This window comes from Ursus americanus, chromosome 12 (assembly GCF_024610735.1).
Source record: "Ursus americanus isolate L20-20 chromosome 12, mUrsAme1.1.p, whole genome shotgun sequence".
Lineage (NCBI taxonomy): Eukaryota > Metazoa > Chordata > Mammalia > Carnivora > Ursidae > Ursus > Ursus americanus.
The window spans coordinates 59,054,044-59,078,585 of NC_142138.1; the positions used below are offsets into that span (position 1 = coordinate 59,054,044).

Sequence of the window (24,542 nt, forward strand, 5' to 3'; positions counted from 1 at the left end):
GTAGGATGCTATATATACTCTTAGGTACTTTGCTTTTTTCATTTAACAGCATGTCTTAGTAATTAGTTCATTAGTTCTTAGTTCTTCATTCTTTTCTTACAAATACTTAGTATTCCATGGTGTAGACATACTATGATTTTTTCAACCTTTTTCTATGAATGGGCATTTGGGCTGTCTCCTATACTTTGCAATTAAAAAAACAATGCTGTAATTAAAAACTTTTGCATATGTATTTTTATATTGTTGGAGACATATCTTCAAGGTGGAGTCTTAGAATTGCTGGCTGCATTTGTTGAAATTTAATGCATATGAAATTTTGTTTGACATTGCCAAATTTCTCTTCAGAATCTTACCAGTTTGTATTCCCATCAGCAATGAATGAACGAACATGTCTATTTCCTCACAGCATTGCCAACAGAATGTATTGCCATATTCTTAAATCTTATCCAGTCTCACCAATGAGAAATGGTTTGAGTGGTTTTAATTTGCATTTGTCAAATTTTGAGTGAATGTGAACATTTTTTATATGTTTTAGGTTGTTTTAAAATCTTTTATGGTGAATTGTCTGTTCATGTATTTTTCCCATTTTTCTATTGGATTTTTGGTCCCTTCCCCCTCCTTACTGTAGTATACTTTCAGCAAAATCACTCAGCTATCGTACTAAGTACAGGTTGTAGGAGGATACTTATGAAAGCAGGGAGACAGCTGGTTATTTCAATAATCCAGATGAATTAAAGTGAGGTAGTCACAGTAGAGGTGGTGAGCAATGGTCACACTGCAGGTATCCTGGGAATGTGAACCAGAAAAATTTTCCTGACAGACACATTGTAGGTTATGAGCAAAAGAGAGATCAAGATGGACTCTCAAGTATTTCCACTTGAATAAATGGAAACCTAGATTTGTCATTAACTTAGAGAAAATCTTGGTTGAGGCAAATATGGGGTGCGGATGATAATCAGAAGCTGGGTCTGAGTCATGTTAATTTTGAGATGGCAATCAAATTTCTAAGCGGTAATGTCAAGAGGATGATTGGATATACAGTGCTGAAGTTCAAATGAGAGTTCCTGAGGATAGATAGTATGCAGAAGCATTGATGTGTGAGAACTAGAGGTCAACACAAGAGTATACACATAAAAGACATACTGAGCCATGTAAGAAATCATGGAGAAGGTAGGGTATCAGCCAAAGAGACAGAAGGAGCAGCCAATAAGGAAGTAGGAAAACAAGAATATGCTGCTTTAGATGCAGAGTGAAAAACACATTTCACTGACAGACTGATAAAAATTGTCAAATGCTACTGACAGGCCAAGTAAGATAGAGACTAAGAATTGACATTAGATTTAGCAAATTTTTAATGTTGTTGGAGACCTTAAAACACAGTTTTAGTGGAGTGGTAAAGATAAAACACTAACTTGAGGGAACTTAAGAAAGTAAGAGTTTGAGACCATCAGCATAGACAAACTTTGGGGACTTTTGCTGTAAAGGATTCAAGCCACATTTCAGCATAATGGTATATAATATCAGAAGAAATTTAGGTACTTGATTTTATGATCAACAAAACCTTAATATAAAGCAGCAGAAAAATCAAAGGAGAAAGCAGGCTAAAACAAACAGGTAAGAAAATGAAATGGAAGATGAATGCAATATATCAGGGTGATTTTAGTTGACTTTATTTTATTTAATTAACACTGATATATTGTTTACTATGTGTTAGACACTATTCAAGGATTTATAAATACAATTCATTTAATTTTCACTTCTTCCAATCCTCAAAATTCATGACTGTCCTTTTTTCCAACCTTTTTTTTTATTTTAATGTTTTTTTATTATGTTAGTCACCATATAGTACATCCCTGGTTTCTGATGTAAAGTTCGATGATTCATTAGTTGCGTATAACATCCAGTGCACCATGCAATACGTGCCCTCCTTACTACCCATCACCAGTCTATCCCAACCTTTAAATGTACTCAGACACGAACCCACAATTTTACCCTCTGTTTAAACCATCTCCGTAAGTGATGTTATTCAGACCTATGACTTCAAATATCTATTTACTAACAGCCTTTAATTATGTATTTCCAACCTAAAGGAGCTAGAAAAAGAACAAACGAAGCCTAAAGCCAGAAGGAAATAAAGAGCAGAAATAATGATATAGAAAAAACAAAAAACCACAAAAACAAAAACAACAATAGAACACATCAGTGAAACCAGGAGATGGTTCTTTGAAAAAAAAAAAATAAAACTGATAAACCTCTAGCTAGACTTATCAAAAAGAAAAGAGAAACGATCCAAATAAATAAAATCACAAGTGAGAGAAGAGAAATAACAACCAACATGACAGAAATAAAAAAAAAATTACAAGAGGATATTATGAAGAACTATATGCTAATAAACTGGGACAAACTGGAAGAAATAGATAAATTCCTAGAAACATATAAACTACCAAAACTGAAACAGGAAGAAACAAAAAACTTTAAGAGACCTATAACCAGCAAAGAAATTGAATCAGTAATCAAAACTCTCCCAACAAACCCAAGTCCAGGGGCAGATGGCTTCAAAGGAGATCTCTACCAAACATTTAAGAGTTAATGCCTATTCTTCTCGAACTATTCCAAAAAATAAAAAAAGGAAAATTTCCAAATTCATTCTATGAGAACAGCATTACCCTGAAACCAAAACCAGATAAATACACACACACACACACACACACACACACACACACACACACACACACACACACAGTATAGGCCGATATCCTTGATGAACATGGATGTAAAAATTCTCAATAAAATACTAGCAAACAGAATCCAACAGTACATTAAAACAATCACTCTCTGTGATAAAATGGGATTTATTCCTGGTTTGTAAGGGTGGTTCAATATTCACAAATCAATGTGACACATCACATTAATAAAAGAAAGGTAAGAACCATATGATCATCTTAATAGGTGTAGAAAAAGCATTTCATAAAGTACAACATCCACACATAATAAAAGCCCTCAATAAAGTAGGTTTAGAGAGAACATACCTCAACATAATAAAGGCCATATACAAAAACCCCACAGCTAATATCATCCTTAATGGGGAAAAAACTGAGCTTTTCCTTTATGGTCAGGAACAAGACAAGGATGTCCACTCTCACCACTGTTATTTAACATAGTACTGGAAGTCCCAGCCACAGCAATCGGACAACAAAATGAAATAAAAGGCATCCAAATTGGCAAGGAAGAAGTCAAACCCCCACTATTTGCAGATAACATAATACTCTATATAGAAAACCCCAAAGACTCCACCAGAAAACTGCTAGAACAAATTCAGTAAAGTCACAGGATACAAAATCAACATACAGAAATGTGCTACATTTCTATACACCAGCAATGAAGCAATGAGAAATTAAGCAAAGAGAAACTAAGGAATCAACCCCATTTACAACTGTACCAAAAACCATAAGATACCTGTGAGTAAACCTAATGAAAGAAGTAATTACGTATCTCCAAGCACCAAAATTAATATTTTATAGTGTGATGAGAATATGAAGCTTCAATTTTTATTACTTTAGCTTGCTGTACTTTTAAATTTTCTACGATGCATACATACTGCTTCTTTAATAAAACACTTTAAAATTTTTCAAAGGAGGCAATGATACATGAAATTGTTTTTTCCCATGATAAATGAAGACAACTGGGAGATCTAGCAACATGGAAGTCACTGGTGTTTTTGACAAGATCCATTTTGGTGGAGGAGGAGAAGAAATATCTGACTATGTATAGTTTGGCGGTTCCATAAAACGTTAAACAGAGTTAGGATATGACCCAGCAATTACAGTCCCAAGTATACACTCATATGTCCACATAAAAACTTATACCCAAATATTCATAGCAACATAAAATCCAGAAGCCAAAAGCATAAACCACCCAAATGTCCATAAACAGATGAATGGAAAACAAAGTATGCTATTTTCATACAATGGACTATTATTCAGCAATTTAAAAAAAGAATTAAGTACTAATATATGCTACAGCCTTGAAAACATTAAGCTAAGTGAAAGAAACGAATCACATAAGAAAACATACTGAATAATTCCTACCATGCTTATGAATTTCCACAAGTCCCTAGAGACATAAACTATATTAGTGGTTGCCTAGGGCTGGGGGTGGAGGATCTGGGGAGTGACTGCTAATGGGTATGAGGTTCTTTGGGGAGTAATGAAAATGTCCTAAAATTAGGTCATGTTAATGGTTGCACAATTCTGTGAATATAATAAAAACCACTGAATTGTATACTTTTAAAGGGTGAATTTATGGTAAGTGAATTATCTCAATAAAACTGTTACAAGAAAAAAAAACAAAAGGCAGGAGAATTTAGTTGATCAGTTTGCATTTGCTCTGCTCCCTTCTCAGTATGTATAGGGTTTACATGTCCTTACTTCCGGAGATTTGTCTTCTTTGTCTTTCTTTTCTTTTTTTTTTTTTTTGGTAAACTTTTCCTTCTTCCCATTAATCCCTATCCCCACACAATTCCCAAAGTCTCCGAAGCAAACATAATCAGACAGAAAAATGTTTGCCTCCATTAAGAAAAAGTACACTTTACAATTTTAAGAAGTATTAAATGTGGCCATTGTTCAGATTTACTTTTCACAGTTACATATGTACATATTCCAAAAAAGGAGAAGAAAAAGAAGAGGAGGAAGAGAATGAAAAGCACTTATCTAGGAATAATAGCGTATCACTTTAAGCAAACAATACATTATATAGCCTGGATTTGAAAACCCATTTTGGATTACATAAAACTACTTTGTAAAAGCCACAGAACAAGTGTCCCTCACTCTGAGAAATGTTTGTATTTTTAAATAATACTGCTATAATACATTTTCTTTCATGAAATTAAAAAAATTTACAACAATGGTATTATTTTATGGATACAGACTGAGTACATATATAAGCCCATTGGCAAGGCTAAGCTTAGAGCTGATTTCCTCCCTTGCATTGTATAATTCAGTAGTATACAATAATTATCTACTGTTGGAATACCACCTGAGCGGTTCAGCTAAAGATGCAAACAATAAAAAAAAAAAAACTTGCACAAATATTCAAACTTTGGGAATTCTAATTAAAATAATAGAAAAATAGAAAATATTTCCTTCCAAAAAAAGGTATCTAGACAAAGATTCAGATACCCCATGTAGATTATTCACAAGAGTCATGTGTGAATCAACCTTTTTTGTAGTCCTTAAATAAAATTTAATCATTAATTGACAAAAAAACAAGTTTCATATTCAAAGACACTTTCAGAATGCATCTATAATTAACCTAATGAAAAAAACACACAGCTATTTCACTGCAGTCTTTAAGTATAACAACATTTATTATTTTTGGTGCATCTTCTTACGCATTTCTTCAAGAGCTGCTTCTTTCTCTCTCAGCACCTGCTTAAGTCTTCTTATTTTTTCATCTCGAATAGTTTCTTCTAATTCTGGTGGCATCATGGGGAAAATATCTTCAGTATAACTTTTATTAAAGGAATGACTTTGCTCAAAAGCTGCATTTGAACTCAATGTGCCTTTTTCCTGGTTCTCAGGGGTACAGCGTTCAACCTCAGTTCTCTTTTCTTCTCTGGTTTTGTTGCGGCTTGTGAGAACGTTATGGTGTGATACACCCGAAGTTGGTAAAATACTGTTGACGAGTTGGGAACTGGTGACATCAGTTCCTCCATTTACAGCTGTGTTATAAACACTCTCAGTTTTTCTCTTCTTTGTGTGATCCATCTTCTTACCGGTTTTTGCTTTTCTTTTCTTATCAAAACCCTGTTGTTATGTTAAGATTCCAAAAGAAAAAGAAATTATTGCCACATACACAGTGTGCTCTCAAAATTTAACAGGATTTGCAGGTAACAAATACTTATTAAATTCAACTCAACAAAATATACTGAGAACAACTACAGCAAAAAATTGTTTACCACTGTACAGTACTAAAATGAACAGCAATGTCCTAATAATATTCACAGAGAAGAAATTGCTTAATTCACATTTTCCTGCTTAAGTATTAGATGTATTCATCTATCACCAAAATATAACAGCCATTTGTAAAGAATTTGAGAAAAAGAATTGACTTAATTTTTTTCCCCATTTCCACAGTAAGCACATATGGAAGATTTTCACTGGGAAAAGTTTACTGGTCTCTGATCTAAAGTTCATGATTTTAAACAGTATAATGATATATTTCTTTTTTTTTTAAAGATTTTATTTATTTATTTGACAGAGACAGCCAGCGAGAGAGGGAACACAAGCAGGGGGAGTGGGAGAGGAAGAAGCAGGCTCCCAGCAGAGGAGCCTGATGTGGGGCTCGATCCCAGAACACTGGGATCACGCCCTGAGCTGAAGGCAGATGCTTAATGATGGCACCACCCAGGCGCCCCCAATGATATATTTCTTTTTTTTCTTTTTTCTTTTTTGATTATTTATTTATTTATTTGACCGAGCCAGCCAGCGAGAGAGGGAACACAAGCAGGGGGAGTGGGAGAGGAAGAAGCAGGCTCCCAGTGGAGGAGCCTGATGTGGGGCTCGATCCCAGAACACTGGGATCACGCCCTGAGCCTAAGGCAGACGCTTAACGACTGAGCCACCCAGGCGCCCCCCAATGACATATTTCTAAGTGGAATAACAATAGGCAAAGTTATAGGGATGTTTCTTTTCATCATTATTGACCAAGTAGAGTTCTTAAAACGTTTGTATTAAAGGTAATACTGCAATGAACATCTACATGCTTATATTTTCCCTACATTTAGATTATTTACATATAGTACCTCATTAGTTTTTGATGTAGTGTTCAATTATTCGTTAGTTGTGTTTAACACCCAGTGCTCATTGGATCATGTTGGATTATTTATTTTAGATAGGGTCTTCAAAATAGGATAACTAGTTTAAAAAGTTATGGGCATTTTCTTATAATTTTTTGATGAAAAAAATAAACAGGTGAATAGAAACACTTAATGCAACATCTTTAATTAACTGAGGATGTATTTTTACCTTTGTATATATGGTTCTTTTTAACACTGATTTGGTATAATATATATACATATGCAAATTTGATAACAACTATCATTCATATTAATGTACAGACTAAAAAAAAACAAAACAAGAAAATGCATTCATGAACCTTTGGAGTAACTACAAAGGACACGAAAAATCTATTACCTGTTTTTTCTTTTCTTCCTTCACTATCAACTCAGTCTCTTGGTAAGTATCACTCTTCACCAAACTGCTAAAGGAATCAAAACCTTCTCCAGAGCCCAAATGATCAGGAATCCGAGTAAGGCATACTCTCAAATCTTTAGTGAGACCAAATATTTTTTTAAATTCTGCATCATTCTTCAGATATGATGCCTTACTGCTTCCTCCTTGGGAATAGTTCTTGTCATTTCTTTCTTGAGTAACTTTTTCTAATGTTGATGCCATTTCATTCTGGATCTGGAATTAGGAAAACAAAACACACAAACAATACTGCAAATTACTCAAGCTATTTTATCAGACTGGCAACTAAATGTTCATCTCATCTTTCTTAAAACAACATGCTCTAAAGTCCTAAATGGTTGATTTGCATTACCCTTGCCTTACCACCCACACTTGAAAAAATGAATTTAACTGAGTACAAACAAACTATTCCTTTAAAATTTCTCCTTTATTTTGCTTTCTGGCAAACTAGATTCTTTCTAACTAGAAAGGTTAACAGTTGATTCTCAAACTGAAATAAGAATACAGACTAATGACAAGTTAAAAATAATCTATAAAACATTAGTTGGAAATTGTAGTCTTCTGGAAAAGTCTTATGCCTTTAATCGATCTTATACTTCAGAATTTATCTCCTTACATATCTAGAATTCAATGAATTCCCTACCGAAGGGGAGAAACACTGACATTATTAAGTAGACCTCTACATAAGGAAAGAGTGGGCACAAATACTTAGCACAGACACACATATCTTAAGTAGAACATAATGGTAACTATGTGGATATGTTGAATAATTGAAGAGTCAGAAAGGGCTTAAAACAAAAGAGGGAAACTTGTCTACTAAAAAAAAAAAAGATGTTGATAAATCCTATTTCCACAAATGACTGAAAGGTACTGATTAGCCCCATTCTACCCCTTCTACTATCTACCTAAAAAAATTGCCAGATATCTCCCTACCATCACAAAACAAACAAAAAACCCAGCTCTCCTAGATGCATAATACTGATCTTTTCACATACTAACATTAATCTAGTAAATATAGGTAGGTACATATGTATATATATGTGTACACATGTATATATACACACACACACAGAATTTTACCAAGCTTTGAATTCACATTATCTTTCACCAACTCTTCTAAACCTTGTTGCTGAGTTTTTTGTTTGATTTTGTTTTAAAGATGTGGCATGCTAAATGATTTAAGAGAAAGATACAGCTTGGACTCTATTACCCTCCTCAAACATTTCCTTCAGATAAAAGCTTTGACTTAATAAACATTCATGTGTGTATGGTATTTGTGTGATGGCGTGGAGGATGGGAAGGGGGGGGAAGAGGTATCATCGGTAACTAACTTCGAGAAATAAGAAAGAAAAATTTGCTATTTAGATAGATAAAAAGAACACCCTGACATGGGAAAATTACCTTTGGTTCTTGGTCTCTGAAAACACACTGTTGTGAAGTAAGAGTTGTTGCATCAACAGAGGAACTTATTTTCTCTATGCTCTGGATGATAGTTCCTTTTCTGGGGGCATTTTGTACTGTACTAAATCCATCTGGAAAGGCTGGCTTTGTGAATAAAGTCTTACTCTGTTTTAAGTAGTTAATGGATTGATTCATATTATGTGGGTTTGGGGTAGAAAGAGATGGTTTCTCCACTTTTTTATTCTTCTCTGCCCTTAGATTGATCATGGAAGCAGGCTGAATATTTGAAAGTGATTTTGTCTCCATCTGGTAAGATTTACTTTTAGCCAAAACAATATTTACAACCTCTCTGGATATTTCTGTGACTGGACTTGAACTCACTATTTGTGATGTATCTTTTCTTGGTGGAATATCAGGAGAAACAGAATTCTGTTGGTCAATTTGTGATGGCAAAACATCTGTCCCCTTTCTAGCCAATAGATAGACTTTCCCATTAAACATAACCAAGGCATTATCTTTAATAGGCATACTTTTGGATTGTGTCCCACTAGGACTGACAGCACTCAATGATGGCATATTTATAGTGTTATCTCCCAAACTTTTCCTATCTACAAAAGTTTTTAAAATCTTTGAAGCCACATTATTTGAAGACTTAACAGGAACAAGAGATGGAGTGCAAGGCTGTAGCTTTTCTTGAAAAATCCATTTCACAGGAGCAGCTTGAGAATGCTGACCACCTTTTAATTGTGTCTCTTTAGCAACATTCATTGGAATTTGTGTGGTATTTAGTATCATTGGCTTTGCTATTTCTGTAACAGGTTTTGGGTAAATGTTTTGAAAGTTCTTGGTGACTACATTTTTCACTGTATTTACAGGAGATACGTAAATAACGGTTGGTATTTGGGAGGCCTCAACTGTTCCTGAGGTACTTGTGGTTGCAGTTGCAAGTATCTTTTGCTGAACTGAAGGAGGCAATGAAGACGCTGGTACAGATTTCACTTCAGCATGGGCAGGAATCTGTAAATGATGCCCAGAAGGCAAAACTGGAGACTTCACAGTCATTGGAAGACTCTGAGTATTTACTAAAATATAAGGTGAATCATTTTGTGTTGAGGAGTGAGAAACAGCAAATGTTTGCATGGTGAGTCCATCAATTTTCACACCATGACTCTGAACTTTAGAAACTGATGAGGTAAGAGTTTCAGTTCCCACAGAAGTAACTCTAACTTTTTCTGTTGTATCTACTGTTCTTGTAAGAAAATAGTTTGAAGAACTGGCTGGCTGAAAAATGGGAAATTGAACTGATGCACTTGTGGAAGAGCTGGAAATCTGAGTCTGAAAAGTAACTTGAACTGGGCTTCCTGTATTCCCTTTCAAAGCATCAGACATGACTGGAGATTGAACTAGCGGTATAAGATTTCCAGAAGAATTAGGAATTGGAAGTAATTGCAGAAGATTTTTTCCATCCGAGCCAATCGTCTGAACTACTTGGTACATGCAGCCTGAAACACTTAAAAGAACATTGAGTAAATCAATACAACATACTAGACGGTATATACATTTTATTTAAAAACAAATATTTGCAAATATTATTTTAAAAAGATAAAAATTTATAAAATATGGTAAAAATATATAATTTGTCACTTTGAGTTTTCAAAGTGAAATATTGCAAAACAAAGATTTTGAAGTAGAAGAGATAATCAAAGATATGATTGGCTTTGATTTAGAATTTCTCCTATGATTAGGCAATGGGTAAATTAGACTTTTCTAAGGTTTTACCCTGTATAAAATTATGCCTATTAGAATATTTTCCTCTTAAACTATTAGCATCCTCCCTTCTTTTTTTACTTGAATTTTCCTTTTGTCTTCCTCCTTCACTCTGATTGCCCAGGATTCTCATTTCACCTCCACTTATGCTTATTCTATTTCCCTCACTCTTTTCTGTCCTCATTCCAATCAATCTGTTGTGCTCTTCCCACTGACAATGACTCACAAGTCCTACTGTCAGCCATCCTTCCTTTGCTTAAGGCATCTCCTATGGTGATACCTTAGTGTGCCACATTTTCTGAGACTAAATGGAGTTACTCATGTAGGAACCATTTTCTTCCTTGACTTATTGTTTCAGCACATTTGAAGTTTGGTGCTAAACACCCCTTGGTATGAGAATTATTCACATTAGTTTCAACTGCCTGTCAATCCATATACACAACAGCAACGTCATTTCACCTAAAGGGTTTTCAATAAACGTGGAACACACTGGAAATTTTTTTTAACCTAGCCAATTTTGATCCTGATACTTAGGAGCTATATCTTCGTACAGACTGTCTGATTTTTAAAAATCCAAAATATACCAGTCTCTGTTATATAAGCAATTAGTTGTAGATTTCTTCAATACAGTTATCTCAAGTTATTTATGCCTAAAACCACTTTTCAATTCCTGGAAAATACCAAGTTCTCACGGGACTCAGAGTAATCACATATGCTCTCTCTCTACCTAGGTACCCCTCTCCTCTCCCACCCACAGAACTCAAGTCTCAGCATAAATAATACTTCCCAAGAGATACATTTTCTGACCACTTTAACTATCTTTGCCTATCTTTCGTAATTAGTGTATAATATTATACCTGGTAATTTCCTTCATGGTACACATCACAAGTTGTCAATATACACTAATCTATTTGTTCACTTGCCTATAGACTGTCTCTCATGCTAAATTCTAGCAACATAAATGCAGAGTTCACGTCATACTGACAGTATGATCTTATATGACTAAGATCAAATGAAAACAAAAATTCAAGACTAATAATAATAATAATTAGAATTCTCAATGATATAAAGGTGTATTTTACTGCCCACAGGAATTTTTAAAATCTACATATTAATAAAAATCAAAGCCAAAAATCCTATGCATTCTAGGAAGCCCTGGAACTCAGTTTTACCTTTCTGCAACCCAAAATATTACATCCTTTTAAATATTTAAAACCGTTTTCTGGCCACTTGATAGCGCTTCAAAATGTTAAATTTACTTTTAGCAAATTAAAAGTTAATCTCTAAAGAGAAGCATGAACACAAACGTATGACTTCTCCCTACCCCCAAAAAAACATAGAAAAGGCCTGAACTTATTCAACTTTAATTTATTCAACAAAAATTTACGTGTCTGTTATGGTTCAGGCACCAGGATCAATTATGGGAAAAGTGTCAGTAAACTACAGCCTTCAGCCAAATTCTGCCCCCTCCCTGTTTTTGCATAGCCCACAAGCTAACGTTTTCTCTATTTTAAATGGCTTTTAAAAATCACAAGAATAGTATTTTGTTATCTGTGAAAATTATGAGAATCAAATATTAGCATCCATCAATAAAGTTTTATTAGTACACAGTCACACTCATCTTTAATGTACGGCTTTAATGTACGGCTGCTCTCATGCTACAATAGCAAGTTGAGTAGTTACCCCAGAAATGATCATATGGCCCATAAAGCCTGAAATATTTACTATCTGGCCCTTTACAGAAAATATTTGCTTGTCTCCAAGCTAGTTCAACCCACAACCCCTAAAAGAACTAAAACTGTTGGTTACATGGACATGTAAACAGGCAATTATCATCAAGTGAGATAAATGATACACTATATTTGGATGAGAACAAAAATGCTTGCTCCTTTTCTTAAAACGTTCTGTTCCCAAGGCTTCCTAGATAGGACATTCTCCTACTTCTGTAATGATTCCTTGGTTGTCCTTGTCAACTCATCCTACCTGAATCAATCTTCAAATGTTGGAACTTACGAAAGCTTAGACTGAACTTTCTTTCTACTCTTAAGCTTTTCCCAATTATTTCTTTTATGTGCATGACTTCAATTAAATTACCATTTATACAGCAACAATTAAAAGATCTGCATCTTAGCTCTTTTGAAATTCAGGCTTATATATCCACTTCCCTCATGAAATTTCCATTCAGAATCTCAGCTGCACCTTAAAACTCAACATGGCCTTTTCAGTGTTTGGTTTTTTTCTTCCCCTATGATACATGGTGTATCATCTATCTTAGATGCCTAAATCAGAACAAGCAATTTCCTGCTTTCTAATCATCTACATTTAATCTATCACAAAATTTGGTATTATCTCCTAAATTTCCCTTAATCTTTTCAATTCTTTCCAAACTCTCTCTCTCCATTCTAATTCAAACAAACATCATCTCTGGCTTGGACTATTACAGTAGCTTCGTAACTGGTCTCTTCTTTAGCCACATCCTGTCCCTTTAAAAGCTTTCATCACGTTAAAACTGACCCTTCCCTGCTTAAATTCAGCAGCTTCCCATTTTCTTTGAGCAGTAGAAAGAAAACCAAGAGATTTTGATGCAATGGAAGCCAAAGGAAGAGAGTTTCAAGAAAATGGGCAAGTCTATTTAAAAGTTTCTGAAAGGCCAAGTAGCATGTAGATTAATGTATAAACTGGCATGAGGGTCACTATGGCTTAAAAAAAACAGTTTGGTGGAGAAAAAAAAGTTGCAGAGGAGTTAACATGAAGAAAGGATATTAAGATAGAAGGCATGGGCAACTCTTATGAACTCTGACTGCAAAAGGTAAGATAAAGACTGGCAAGTAGATGGAGGATAAATGGGGTCAAGAAGGGATCTGTTTTCTCTTTTTTAAGGTGAGATGAACCAGAGACTATATTAGAGCTCATATGAGTTATCAAGAGGAAGAGGATAAAGAGCTAATTAAGTGTAAGATTTGATAAGGAGATAGGACATGGGAACCAGGAGACAGGTAAAGGAATTGAACCTTGAAGACAGGTGGAGAAATATCTTCTTCCATTGGCACTGAAAGAATAGGTTAGGCACATTTGCAGTTAAGTTTATACCTTTGATGTCAGAAGGCTGAGATAATTTTTTTAAAGATTTTATTTATTTTATAATATTTTTTACTATATTATGTTAGTCACCATAGAGTACATCCCTAGTTTTTGATGTAAAGTTCCATGATTCATTACTTGCGTGTAACACCCAGTGCACCATGCAATACATGCCCTCCTTACTACCCATCACCAGCCTATCCCATTCCCCCACCCCCTCCCCTCTGAAGCCCTCAGTTTGTTTCTCAGAGTCTATCGTCTCTCATGCTTCATTCCCCCTTCTAATTACCCCCCCTTTCTTTATCCCTTTCTTCTCCTACAATCTTCCTACTTCTTATGTTCCATAGATGAGTGAAACCATATAACTGTCCTTCTCTGCTTGACTTATTTCACTTAGCATTATCTCCTCCAGTGCCGTCATGTTGCAGCAAATGTTGAGAAAATGTTCTTTTTGATAGCTGAGTAATATTCCATTGTATATATGGACCACATCTTCTTAATCCAGTCATCTGTTGAAGGGCATCTCAGCTCCTTCCACAATTTAGCTATTGTGGACAATGCTGCTATGAACACTGGGTGCATCTGGCCCTTCTCTTCACTATGTCTGTATCTTTGGGGTAAATACCCAGTAGTGCAATTGCTGGATCACAGGGTAGCTCAATTTTTAACTTTTTAAGGGACCTCCACACTGTTTTCCAGAGTGGCTGTACCAACTTGCATTCCCACCAACAATATAGGAGGGATCCCCTTTCTCCACATACTCTCCAACAAACAAAAAGGCCCCGAATCACCAAGGAATTGTTGAAAAGGAAAAACAAAGCTGGGGGCATCACATTGCAGGATTTCAAGATGTACTACAAAGCTGTGATCAGAAAGACAGCATGGTACTGGCACAAAAACAGACACATAGACCAATGGAACAGAATAGAAAACCCAGAAATGGCCCCTCGGCTCTTTGGGCAACTAATCTTTGACAAAGCAGGAAAAAACATCCAGTGGAAAAAACATCAGGTGGAAAAAAGACAGTCTCTTCAATGAATGGTGCTGGGAAAATTGGACAGCTATATGCAAAAGAATGAAACCTGACCACTCTCTCACACCACACACAAAGATAAACTCCAAATGGATGAAAGACCTCGATGTGAGACAGGAATCCATCAAAATCCTAGAGAACATAGGCAGCAACCTCTATGACATCGGCCAAAGCAACCTTTTTCATGACACATCTCCAGAGGCAAGAGAAACAAAAGAAAAAATGAACTTGTAGGACTTCATCAAGATAAAAAGCTTCTGCACAGCCAAGGAAACAGCCAAAAAAACTAAGAGGCAGCCCACAGAATGGGAGAAGATATTTGCAAATGGCACTACAGATAAAAGACTGCTATCCAAGATCTACAAAGAACTTCTCAAACTCAATACACAAGAAACAAACAAATCAAAAAATGGGCAGAAGATATGAACAGACACTTTTCCAATGAAGACATACAAATGGCTAACACACACGAAAAAATGTTCAAAATCATTAGCCATCAGGGAAATTCAAATCAAAACCACATTGAGATACCACCTTAAGCCAGTTAGAATGGCAAAAATTGACAAGGCAGAAGGTTGAGGTAATTCTGATCTAATGGCTTTAATTTTCCTGTGAAAAGGACATAATGTCATCTGCTAAGAATAGGAGCAAAAACAGAAATTTGAGGAGAATCAAAACGATCTGAAGCAGTCTGGGAGAGAATGAGTTCACTTCAGAAAATATTAGAGTCATCAGACAACGCCGATGGCCCAAGGATATGGGTAGTGATTATGATTTTATAGTGAGACCAATCTGTGCTTTTGTGATTTTCTTTCTTACACCAGGTATAAGCAAAGTAAAAGCAAGTCCCTGAGTTCATCCAGGGTTGAAGTGGCTTCAGAAGAATGGTGCAAAAAAATCAAAGAGGAACAAAAGAGCTTAGGATATTGGTAAAAATTATTAAAATGATGAAATATAGAATCTAAACAGGAGGAGAAGAAAATGAGAACACAAAAGGCAATGGTATAAGCAGAAAATAAAGGGATTATTGGACTGGAGGGCCAGATAAAGTTAAAAAACAGTCAGAGTGGGGTATTTAAACAAGTAAGCTAGAAATACTGCAACTGGTGTTTAGAAAAGAGAATGCCTGAATCAAGAATTTCATAGATGCAGCAACTGCATCTGACAATAAGAATTACAGAAGTGGATGGATGGCGACATAATGAAGAATAAGACCACCAGAGAAAAAGAACTTTGTACTGAAAGACTAGATGACAGAAATTATCCATATAGATGCTAAAGTCACATAGGATTAGAGAGATGATTATGACCTATGTTCCAAATGCAGTGGCAGGAAGTTGGAAGATGATGCCCACGGAAATCAATTAAGACCACCTACCAACTTCCTGTCACTGATATGCCAGAAAGTTGTCTAGAAATTCACTCTCTTTTGCAGTCTATTTTCTTTCCCATTATTCTACTATATCTCATTCTCAAAGATAATCAAATATTGTTCTCACAGTTAAATCTGTCTTTATCCTCATTGTCTAAGTGCTCCCTACCTAAACGGACATTGCTAGCTAACTGCGCCTTGTGAACCTCTACCAAATATGATTTCCATTGGGCAATTAGCTTGTTTTTCTTATTGTTTCTTTTCTTCTTCATTTTCTGCATTTTAAGTATCCAACTATGACTGTTCCCCAAAGCACAACTCTTGAGACTGTTTCTCCTTCAAGACATTCTTCCTTAAAGATTGTACCAACTATTTCCACTATTGCGTCAATTGCTTCAATGATTTCCTTTGCAATAATGACTCCCACAGTTAAATCCTTTATTCCTGTTCCCTAATATTGACCTCAATTCCATATTTGTGTTGTTTCACCATTTTCACGTTTAATACCATGACTTTTTTTTTTTTAAGATTTTATTTGTTTATTTGATAGAGAGAGAGACAGCCAGCGAGAGAGGGAACACAAGCAGGGGGAGTGGGAGAGGAAGAAGCAGGCTCCCAGCAGAGGAGCCTGACGTGGGGCTCGATCCCAGGACTCTGGGATCACGCCCTGAGATGAAGGCAGACACTTAACGACTGAGCCACCCAGGCACCCTATGATTTTTTTTTTTAAACCACGACTTTAAAGTTAAAATTACTCTCTACTGAAAACTAGTACTCTAATCCTACCATCCAGTCATCCAGTCATAAGTCAGCACTACTATTTCCCAAGTCAATTAGGTTTTAAATCACCTATTCATCTCTGACTTACCTTTAGCACACTTCTTATTTACCTTTGATTCACCCAAAGCATCTTGTATAGATGCTTACAAAGGGTAAACATTCAATAAACGCATAGTGAATGAATCAGAGTCTGTAAAGTTTTTTTCCTTTTTACAGTTCTTACTCATTCTTCTCTTTCCCCACTGCCACTTCTACTACCTAGATCAGACCTGCAACACCTTGTGTCTAGTCCTCATTATCTCACCCCTATATTTCGCTTGACTTTTAAACTAGTTTTTCTGATTTCAGCAACTATTATAATGCATCTCTGGCAGATTAAATCATTGTTTTCATCCCGTTACCTCCTTTCTCAAAGTTCCAATGATTCATCATTGCCAATTCAGCTTGACTTGAAAATCATCTAAAATCTAGACCCAACCAATCCCTACAACAGTACCATCTATAACTTCTCAACTTAAGATCTCTGATCTTCCCAGAAAGGTCTCTTTACTATTCTTGATTATCCCAAGTACATTATTTACTCCAAGTATTCTTCAGGTTATTTTTTCTCTTCTCCAACAATTTAAAACATAGCTATAAATTGAGAATCAACTCCATCTTCTCCATAAATATTTGCAAGTCCCTCAAACTCACATTATTTTCTTCCAACTTAAAATCCCCTAAAGGACTCCCACTGGTGCCACTAATGCTAGGAGTTATATAATACCTTCTATATAATGTCTTCTAAAAAATAAGAAAAATTTTGTTTTTCTTACAGAGACTCTATCATTTACTTTGTAATTTTTCTCCCAATACCAAGTATAGTACGCCCTCAAAAAACTTATATAAGCTCTTTCAAATCTCCACTTTAACGGAACTATCTCAATACCTTTTCTTTAGTCTCCTTTTGTTTATTTACATACTTTTGTCAATGAATCTGTCAATAACATCTGGCTCACAGATTAGAAGCGTCAACAGAGCAGACTTTTTATCATGCTTTTATACTTATTTGCATATGGGAATACACATGGTTAATTGGTATGGTTTTTAAACAAAGGACACAGGCTTCTGATACTTCATTCACATACTTCATTATATGGCCTCTGTGTTTTTGCTTTACAGAAAACATTTACATTGCACAAACTATTTTCAAGTCTAATCATTGATTCTTTCTCTCTTCTCTTCCTTTCCCCTCCAAAAAAATGAAGGAAAATACAGCTTCTTCTGTGTCAGTATATCAATAGAGATTCACATAATCTACCAGAGACCATAAGTTCCTTAAGGGTAGGTTATCTAATTCATATGTATATCCTCCACACCTAATACAGCAACTGGCACATTGTAAACAATGTTAGCTGAATTAACTCCACCTACAAGTCATCATTAAAAAACCAAACCAAACCAAGACACACCACCATGATTTCCTACTAGCAAATGGAATGAGTTCTAAAATTTAAACTGGAATGTAGAATGCTAAGGAGAGAAATAATAAATCAGGGTGGAATTCACACTTCTTCAATTAATATCTTTTTTTTTCGCATCTAGAAAAGACCTTCCATTTAAGAGAGTAACTATAACTAAAACCTTATGAGGATTCTGTTTCTTAAAAGACATATTCGGCTAGCTAATGTTAGAACTAAAATTAGAATCAGATTCTGCATCCCAGGCTCTGGTTTGGTTACTTAAAAATTTAGAAAAATCATCAACGTGCTAGTTACTTTAAACCAGTTGGTGTTTGAACTGAGAACTATACTGCAAACACAATAACAGTTTAAGACTTAAAAAAAAAAAGTGAAAAGAATACATTAGAAAGTTCACAGGCTTCTAATCTTGGCTCTTCCAATTGTTAATTAATTTGAGTAAGTTTACTTAACTTCTTTGCATGTTTCATTTGCAAAATGAGGACAGTAAGACTTGCTATGAGAAGTAAATGAAAAAAACTGACTGGAGTTATGCTAAATTCCCAATATATGCTAGTTATCATATTCCATTAAAATATACAATTGGTGTCCAAGAATAAGTAAATGAATCAGGTAGTTTTTTTGACAATGTAAGAACCTGAATAAAAAGGTATGAGAACTTTAATAAAAAGTACCTTAAACATACTTACATAACTTTTGACATTTTAAATTATTCTAATATTGACATAAAACATTCACATATAAGAAACAGAATGATAAAAATTTCTCAGGCTAATGAACATTTTGCAGATATTTTTGCAAAATATATTTTTTTCAACTGCTAGACAAACTTTTTTCCATCTATGATTTAACATTATGTTCATACACAATATACATAATGTAATAACATACAATAATATATATACATAATTGTATATATAATAGATACATTATTTTAAATAGTTGTCATTAACTCTAATTCGGATAAACAGCTCAGCAATGTGGGTACTGCCATTATGATTTTATAGCTGGAGATTCAGTAATACTAAATAACTTATTCAGAATTACATGCTCTCTTCGACAATCCCATCCACTTTCTTGAATTTACTTTAGCATAAACCAAACCAAGCCCACTGGTGAGGACACTCATTTTAGCTCCCAATTTAAGAACAAAGGATTAAGTGCAGACAGAAGCCAGTTGCCAGTCACATCCTAATTCTCATTATTGTGAGACATATCATCACAGGCTTTTATTATAATACCTCTACGGTGATGACTTAAGTCTCTATTTTCAGCTCTGACCCTGCCTGAGTTTCAAATTCAAATACCTCTCCAATTATTTTTTGTTTGGTGTGATTGCCTCATCTCAATTAATTTACCAATATCTATACAGAATATCTATCCAGAAAACTGGCATTATAATCCATCCCCTTTTCTTCATGCTAATTCACTGACAAAATCTGCCTATTTTCCCTTCTGTATTTCTTTGAATCCAACCCTTACACTACATCAGCCAGTTCAGGCCCTCAAAATCTCTGAAAGGACAACTTAAATAAAATCTTTATATGCCTGATCCCTTACTCCCAAATCCACACTGCCATCAGTCATCTAAAATCCACACAGGAACATGACAACCTTTTCTTAAAATCCTCTGAATGACCCCCAGTAGATGAAGTCTAATCTCTCCAGCAGAGCAAACCAAACCCTTAAGAACTATCTATTTATCCTGCTTGTAGTACAGAATCAAACAAAAATACTGACTCCTGGTAATAAGTCATACTGGTGCTTTACTTACCAGTTCCCTCTTTGGGCATAGCCTGCGTTCATCTTTAATTGAATAGCTGACACTTACATTCCTGAACTCAGAAACCTTTCCTACATTTTCCTTCCTCTATGCTCTCACAGCATCCTGGGCATAACACTATTTAAAAGTGTTTTACATCACCTCCCCCTTGACTATAAGATTTTTCATGGGCATGGTTCATATACCCTTCTTTAGTCAGTCTCTCCATTTAGTACAGTCTACCATGGAGGCACACAGTGAATGTTTTTTAACCAAATGTTTGAAATATACGGATAATAATGGTAAACTACTATATGAACCTAGATTGCTTTAACTCCAAAGCTTACCTTCTTTCTACTATACCATTCTAACTCCTGCTTTGCTCTTTTTTTTTTTTAATGTTTTTTTATTACATTATGTTAGTCACCATACAGTACATCCCTGGTTTCTGATGCAAGGCTCTTTGTAAATAAAGCCCCAATTTAAATAAACTGAATGCCTACCATCACAAGTATCTTCCAGATTTTTCCTTTGTACTCTAAGATTAAGTTTGATCCTTATTACTGTATGCCCTGATTAAAGATATGTTAAACAATAAACATTCTGCAAAGCAATAATGAACTTTATAAAAAGAAAGCAGCAGTAACTTAAGAAAAATCCAAGCATCTACAGAAAATAAAATTATATACTCATTTTAAGTTTATGAAAATGATTTAGTACCATCAAAATGATCAGAAAAATAAGGAAACCAAGCTTCCAATAAATTAAAGAGCTGACATTAATCAAATGATTTTTAAGTTATACTTGTACGTCCTGCAGATTGTTACTTACAAAACAGAACAGAATCAAATATGCAAGCAATAACCAAAATAAGAGTCAAATAGCTTCAGAAAAGCATCTGGTAAATGTTCCAAACATGTGATGTCAAACTTCAGTGATTTGAAGAAATAAATGCATTAAAAGATGATGAAAACAATGCATAAACCAAAGAGTTAATGAACTTCCAATGACTTATGAACGTAACTAAAATATAATTCAATTTGTAATGTTTTTAAAAATGCCAAATACAGCTAACCAAAGGCTTAGAAACTGGATAAAAGAGTTAAAGTACACAATAAATAAAAACGCTAAGTCCTTATTCTATCTTATTTCTAATATTGAAAAACAACGCAATCCTAAAACAAATTGCGTTAAGTTAGGGTGAGTTAGAGGTCATCAAATATCCAGATACCAAAAGAAGGGAGAAGAAATGAACAAAGTAGTTCTACTTTTTCGTTATCTATACAGAGCACTATCTCTGCCTCTCCCTGCAGCTTCCACCAAAAGTAAACCAACAAACGTTATACGTACACACAAGCTGGCTCTTTTTACGATTTGAAATGCAATGGTTCTTTCTTGGCAGTTCTTCAATATTGTTTTGGTTCACCGCATTCAGTGATCATTTCTTCTTAAAATATTGTGCGTGGTTTTTCGGTCGTTATTACAATTCCGTTTTGCATCTACTTGTAATTAAAAGAAACCTACTTCTTGGGCTAAAATCTGCACAGAAATAAACTCATATTCTCATAATAATAATAGCTAACATGTAAGTACTGCTTTTCTTTTTTCCTATACTAAGTATTTTACATATACTCATTCTTTTAATCCTTAAAATTTTTATCTCTAGGCATTCTTCGTCAATGGAAAGGGGACTGGAGAGAAGGCACTTGGCTTCACGAACAGTAAATGTCAAAGCTAGGATTAAATTTAGGCAGCCTGATGTTCTTCAAACATAAATCCTCTTCCATGAATTTTACATCTCAATTTCCATGCTTTCTTCACATTTTCCTTCTGCAGAGACCCATTAAGTTTTTCTTCACCACTTATTATACATCCACTAACCATCGAGTCTACAACGTAAAATATTCGATCTTCTCTTACAGTTTTGTTCCTATTTTATTTCATCTTGACTAACATAACCTTAAAAAAAAACAAGTACTGACTCAGTGATAAACTATTCCGTAAATGTGCAACTAAGCCTTTTTCAGAAATACCGGATCTCCCTATGTCAGAGTTCCTCTACAGAGACATCCAATTAGAGACGGCATTCTCATTACACCTGCTTCAAACACGCTGTTCCAAAGGATCGATTTCACATGAGAATTACTCTACTTTTCTTTCTTTGCATATAAAACTATTATTTGAAATTAAAAAAAATCCATTCCCTCACTCTATCAATTTTTCAGTTTCTAAATTCATATGCTCATCTACTACACAAATTTTTCCTTTCCTTTTTCACTAACTCTCTTAAATAATAGCTATTTTCACTGAAGGTACAGCGCCACCTGGGCTGCACTTGTTATTCCGTGCTGGGCGCTGCGTGTTTTTCTGCGAGTGCGCGCGAATCTTCCAGAAGGTTTTAGTCACACAGGAGCGTCGGCCATGTTGATTTTCCTCTCCCGTGGAGATCTACTCTGTCGCCTACGAAACTTGAGACGCTGGAGGCTGCCTGCGTCAGGCTCTGAAGAGGCTTTACGTTTCCAAGAGAAGCGCGCTCTGAGGGCTCTGAGTGGCCCAGCGACGAGCCCTGCAGTCGCTCCCACTGCGGGGTCAAGCTCATCTGACTCGCGGAGCGTCCCGAAACGACGGCCGACTGGGCACCCTGCTAAGAGGTGGGCGAGGGGCAGGTGTGTCGAGGGAGATTCGAAACCGGTACTTACCACTGCGAGGCGTTGCCTGACTTTTCCTCTGCGGGTTTCATGAAGACCCTCTGTAGGTTATTGGACATTTTAGAGGGGTGGGAGGGACCAGCACATCCAGGAAAGTGGGCAATGGGGGGCCGAGGTCCTCCAAAGGGTGAGAACCTGAGCGAAAGAATGTTGGGCGGGAGGTGTCCCGGAGCAACTAAGACAGGTTCGAAGCTGAAACGAGGGAGTCAGCAGGGGCTAGAGAGGGCGTATTCCCAGCCTTCAGAAGGAGGCGACGCAGCCACCAGAAACCGGAAGAATCAAGGCGGCTGACGACGCCGCTGGGGCCCTAGCCTCTGAGAGGAGCGGCCCGAGTCTCCGCCCCCGCGAGCCTAAGACTTCTCTCCGGAGCCATCCGGAGTTAAGACGGAAGGCGTGGCCTTAATGGCACCGCCCCTAGCAATGCCGGGTCAGTGGAGAAGACCGTGCCAGGCGAGCTCGGCCGACCCCGCCCACCGAAGCCGCCAGCCGGGCAAAGCTACGTTAGCGGCTTCCGGTATCGTCACGTCCGGTTGCCAAAGTGACTGGCTCGCTAAAGCACCGCCCTTATGATAGGATCCAATCGCAAGTGACGCTTGTTATCTCTTCTTCCGGACCAAGTAACGAATCACAGGAGAATATTCTCAAGATACCTACGCAAAATAAAATGTTTCCGGGGTCATTCGTAAATTTTCTGCGTATGTGTTCGCCGCTAGTGTAAGTTTTTCTTTCTCGCCAGTGCTTTAAAAAACGTCGGAGGGCTCTCTTGGACTCGTTGTGCACTGGTGGTGTGTGAACCTTTTAGACGCTTGCCCGTAGCCAGGGCTGTATTTCTTGGGCTTTCTCTTTTTTTTCCCTCTTTCTTGGAGCTTTGCCTCTAGTCTTAACCTTTACTCCTCCTCACGCTCATCTCATTCCTCAGTTAAAATGATTATTTATGGTCATATAGTTAATTCATTAATTCTCCAAAAGTTTCATTCTCCATATAGATCTTTTTTTTTTTCTTTTGCATCTTCATTTGGATCTCCAGAGTTCTTTCCAGAAGTTTCTTGATTCCTATTGAATCACATATGTGAGAAACGGGTTAAGTCTCTGGCTTAAAGAGTAAACATTCTAGTTCAGCTGGGGCTAGAAGGAGGTTGTGGGAGCAGTGGTTTAGAAGATCGTTTTAGCAGGTATAGGCAATAAAAATGAATGTAAACTGGCTCATAGTGACTGTTCAAATTTAGGAGGCTGGCATAAGGTGGCCAATTCAAAGGTTTATGTTCACCTTTTTTTTTTTTTTTAAGATTTTATTTATCTGGCAGAGAGAGAGCCAGGGAGACAGGGAACACAGGCAGGGGTAGTGGGAGAGGAAGGAGCAGGCTCCCAGCGGAGGAGCCTGATGTGGGGCTTGATCCCAGGACTCTGTGATCACGTCCTGAGCGGAAGGCAGACGGTTAAGGACTGAGCCACCCAGGTGCCCCTATGTTCATCTTTTTAAAATGTTGGTTATTCATTCCCCTAACTCCTTAATGAGCTAATACTGATTAAAGAGCTTAATGTCCTGACACATTAACAGAAAGCAATAGTTTTTAATTGCTGTTACTCTTTGTTAAAAGTTAGTTTCAGAGATACAGACTCCTATATGTGTAACTGGCATTTATTTTTCAGTCAGATATCTCCCATACTAAAGAAGGGCAGGGTGGTGAGCCTTTTATTACTGTCTTGGTTTTGGTCATCCTCCAATCTGTGAAAGCGAATTACTTGAATAATTTGCCCATTCTTGGCTTCTTCCATGTTTTTATCATTTATTTCTTACCTTGCGCATTCTCAGTTCTCATGTCCATCACTTCTTCCTGTAAATGAACTCATTGTCACAGATTGATTTCCCTGGGAAGCAGACTTTTTCAATGTATTTTGGTGTGAAGGAAGTTTATTAGGGATCAGTA

At 36.1% G+C, this 24,542-nt stretch overlaps 1 protein-coding gene across 2 annotated transcripts; it reads right to left on the reverse strand.

The window, feature by feature from the left end:
• Positions 1-1,654: 1,654 nt before the first annotated feature.
• LRIF1 (ligand dependent nuclear receptor interacting factor 1) lies at positions 1,655-23,266 on the reverse strand. 2 transcript variants are annotated; one of them, XM_045801532.2, is made up of 4 exons: positions 22,606-23,266; positions 8,652-10,161; positions 7,194-7,466; positions 1,655-5,804 (listed from the first exon to the last, which is right to left on the reverse strand). In XM_045801532.2, the coding sequence occupies exons 1-4, from the start codon at positions 22,671-22,673 to the stop codon at positions 5,367-5,369; spliced, it is 2,289 nt and encodes a 762-aa protein (XP_045657488.2). In that variant the 5' UTR covers positions 22,674-23,266; the 3' UTR covers positions 1,655-5,366. The 2 variants fall into 2 exon arrangements, with proteins under 2 accessions (XP_045657488.2, XP_045657489.2); XM_045801533.2 differs by lacking the exon at positions 8,652-10,161 and having other exon boundaries at positions 2,220-5,804; positions 22,606-23,236.
• Positions 23,267-24,542: the final 1,276 nt, after the last annotated feature.

What these genes read in the sequence shown, in the direction of transcription:
- LRIF1 (XM_045801532.2), bottom strand. Translation starts at nt 22,673, where the DNA reads ATGTCCAATAACCTACAGAGGGTCTTCATGAAACCCGCAGAGGAAAAG. An exon ending in TCAGAGACCAAGAACCAAAG is followed by an intron (nt 7,467 to 8,651) that starts GTAATTTTCCCA and finishes TCCTAATTCCAG; the next exon opens with ATCCAGAATGAAATGGCATC. An exon ending in AGGAAGAAAAGAAAAAACAG is followed by an intron (nt 5,805 to 7,193) that starts GTAATAGATTTT and finishes ACATAACAACAG; the next exon opens with GGTTTTGATAAGAAAAGAAA.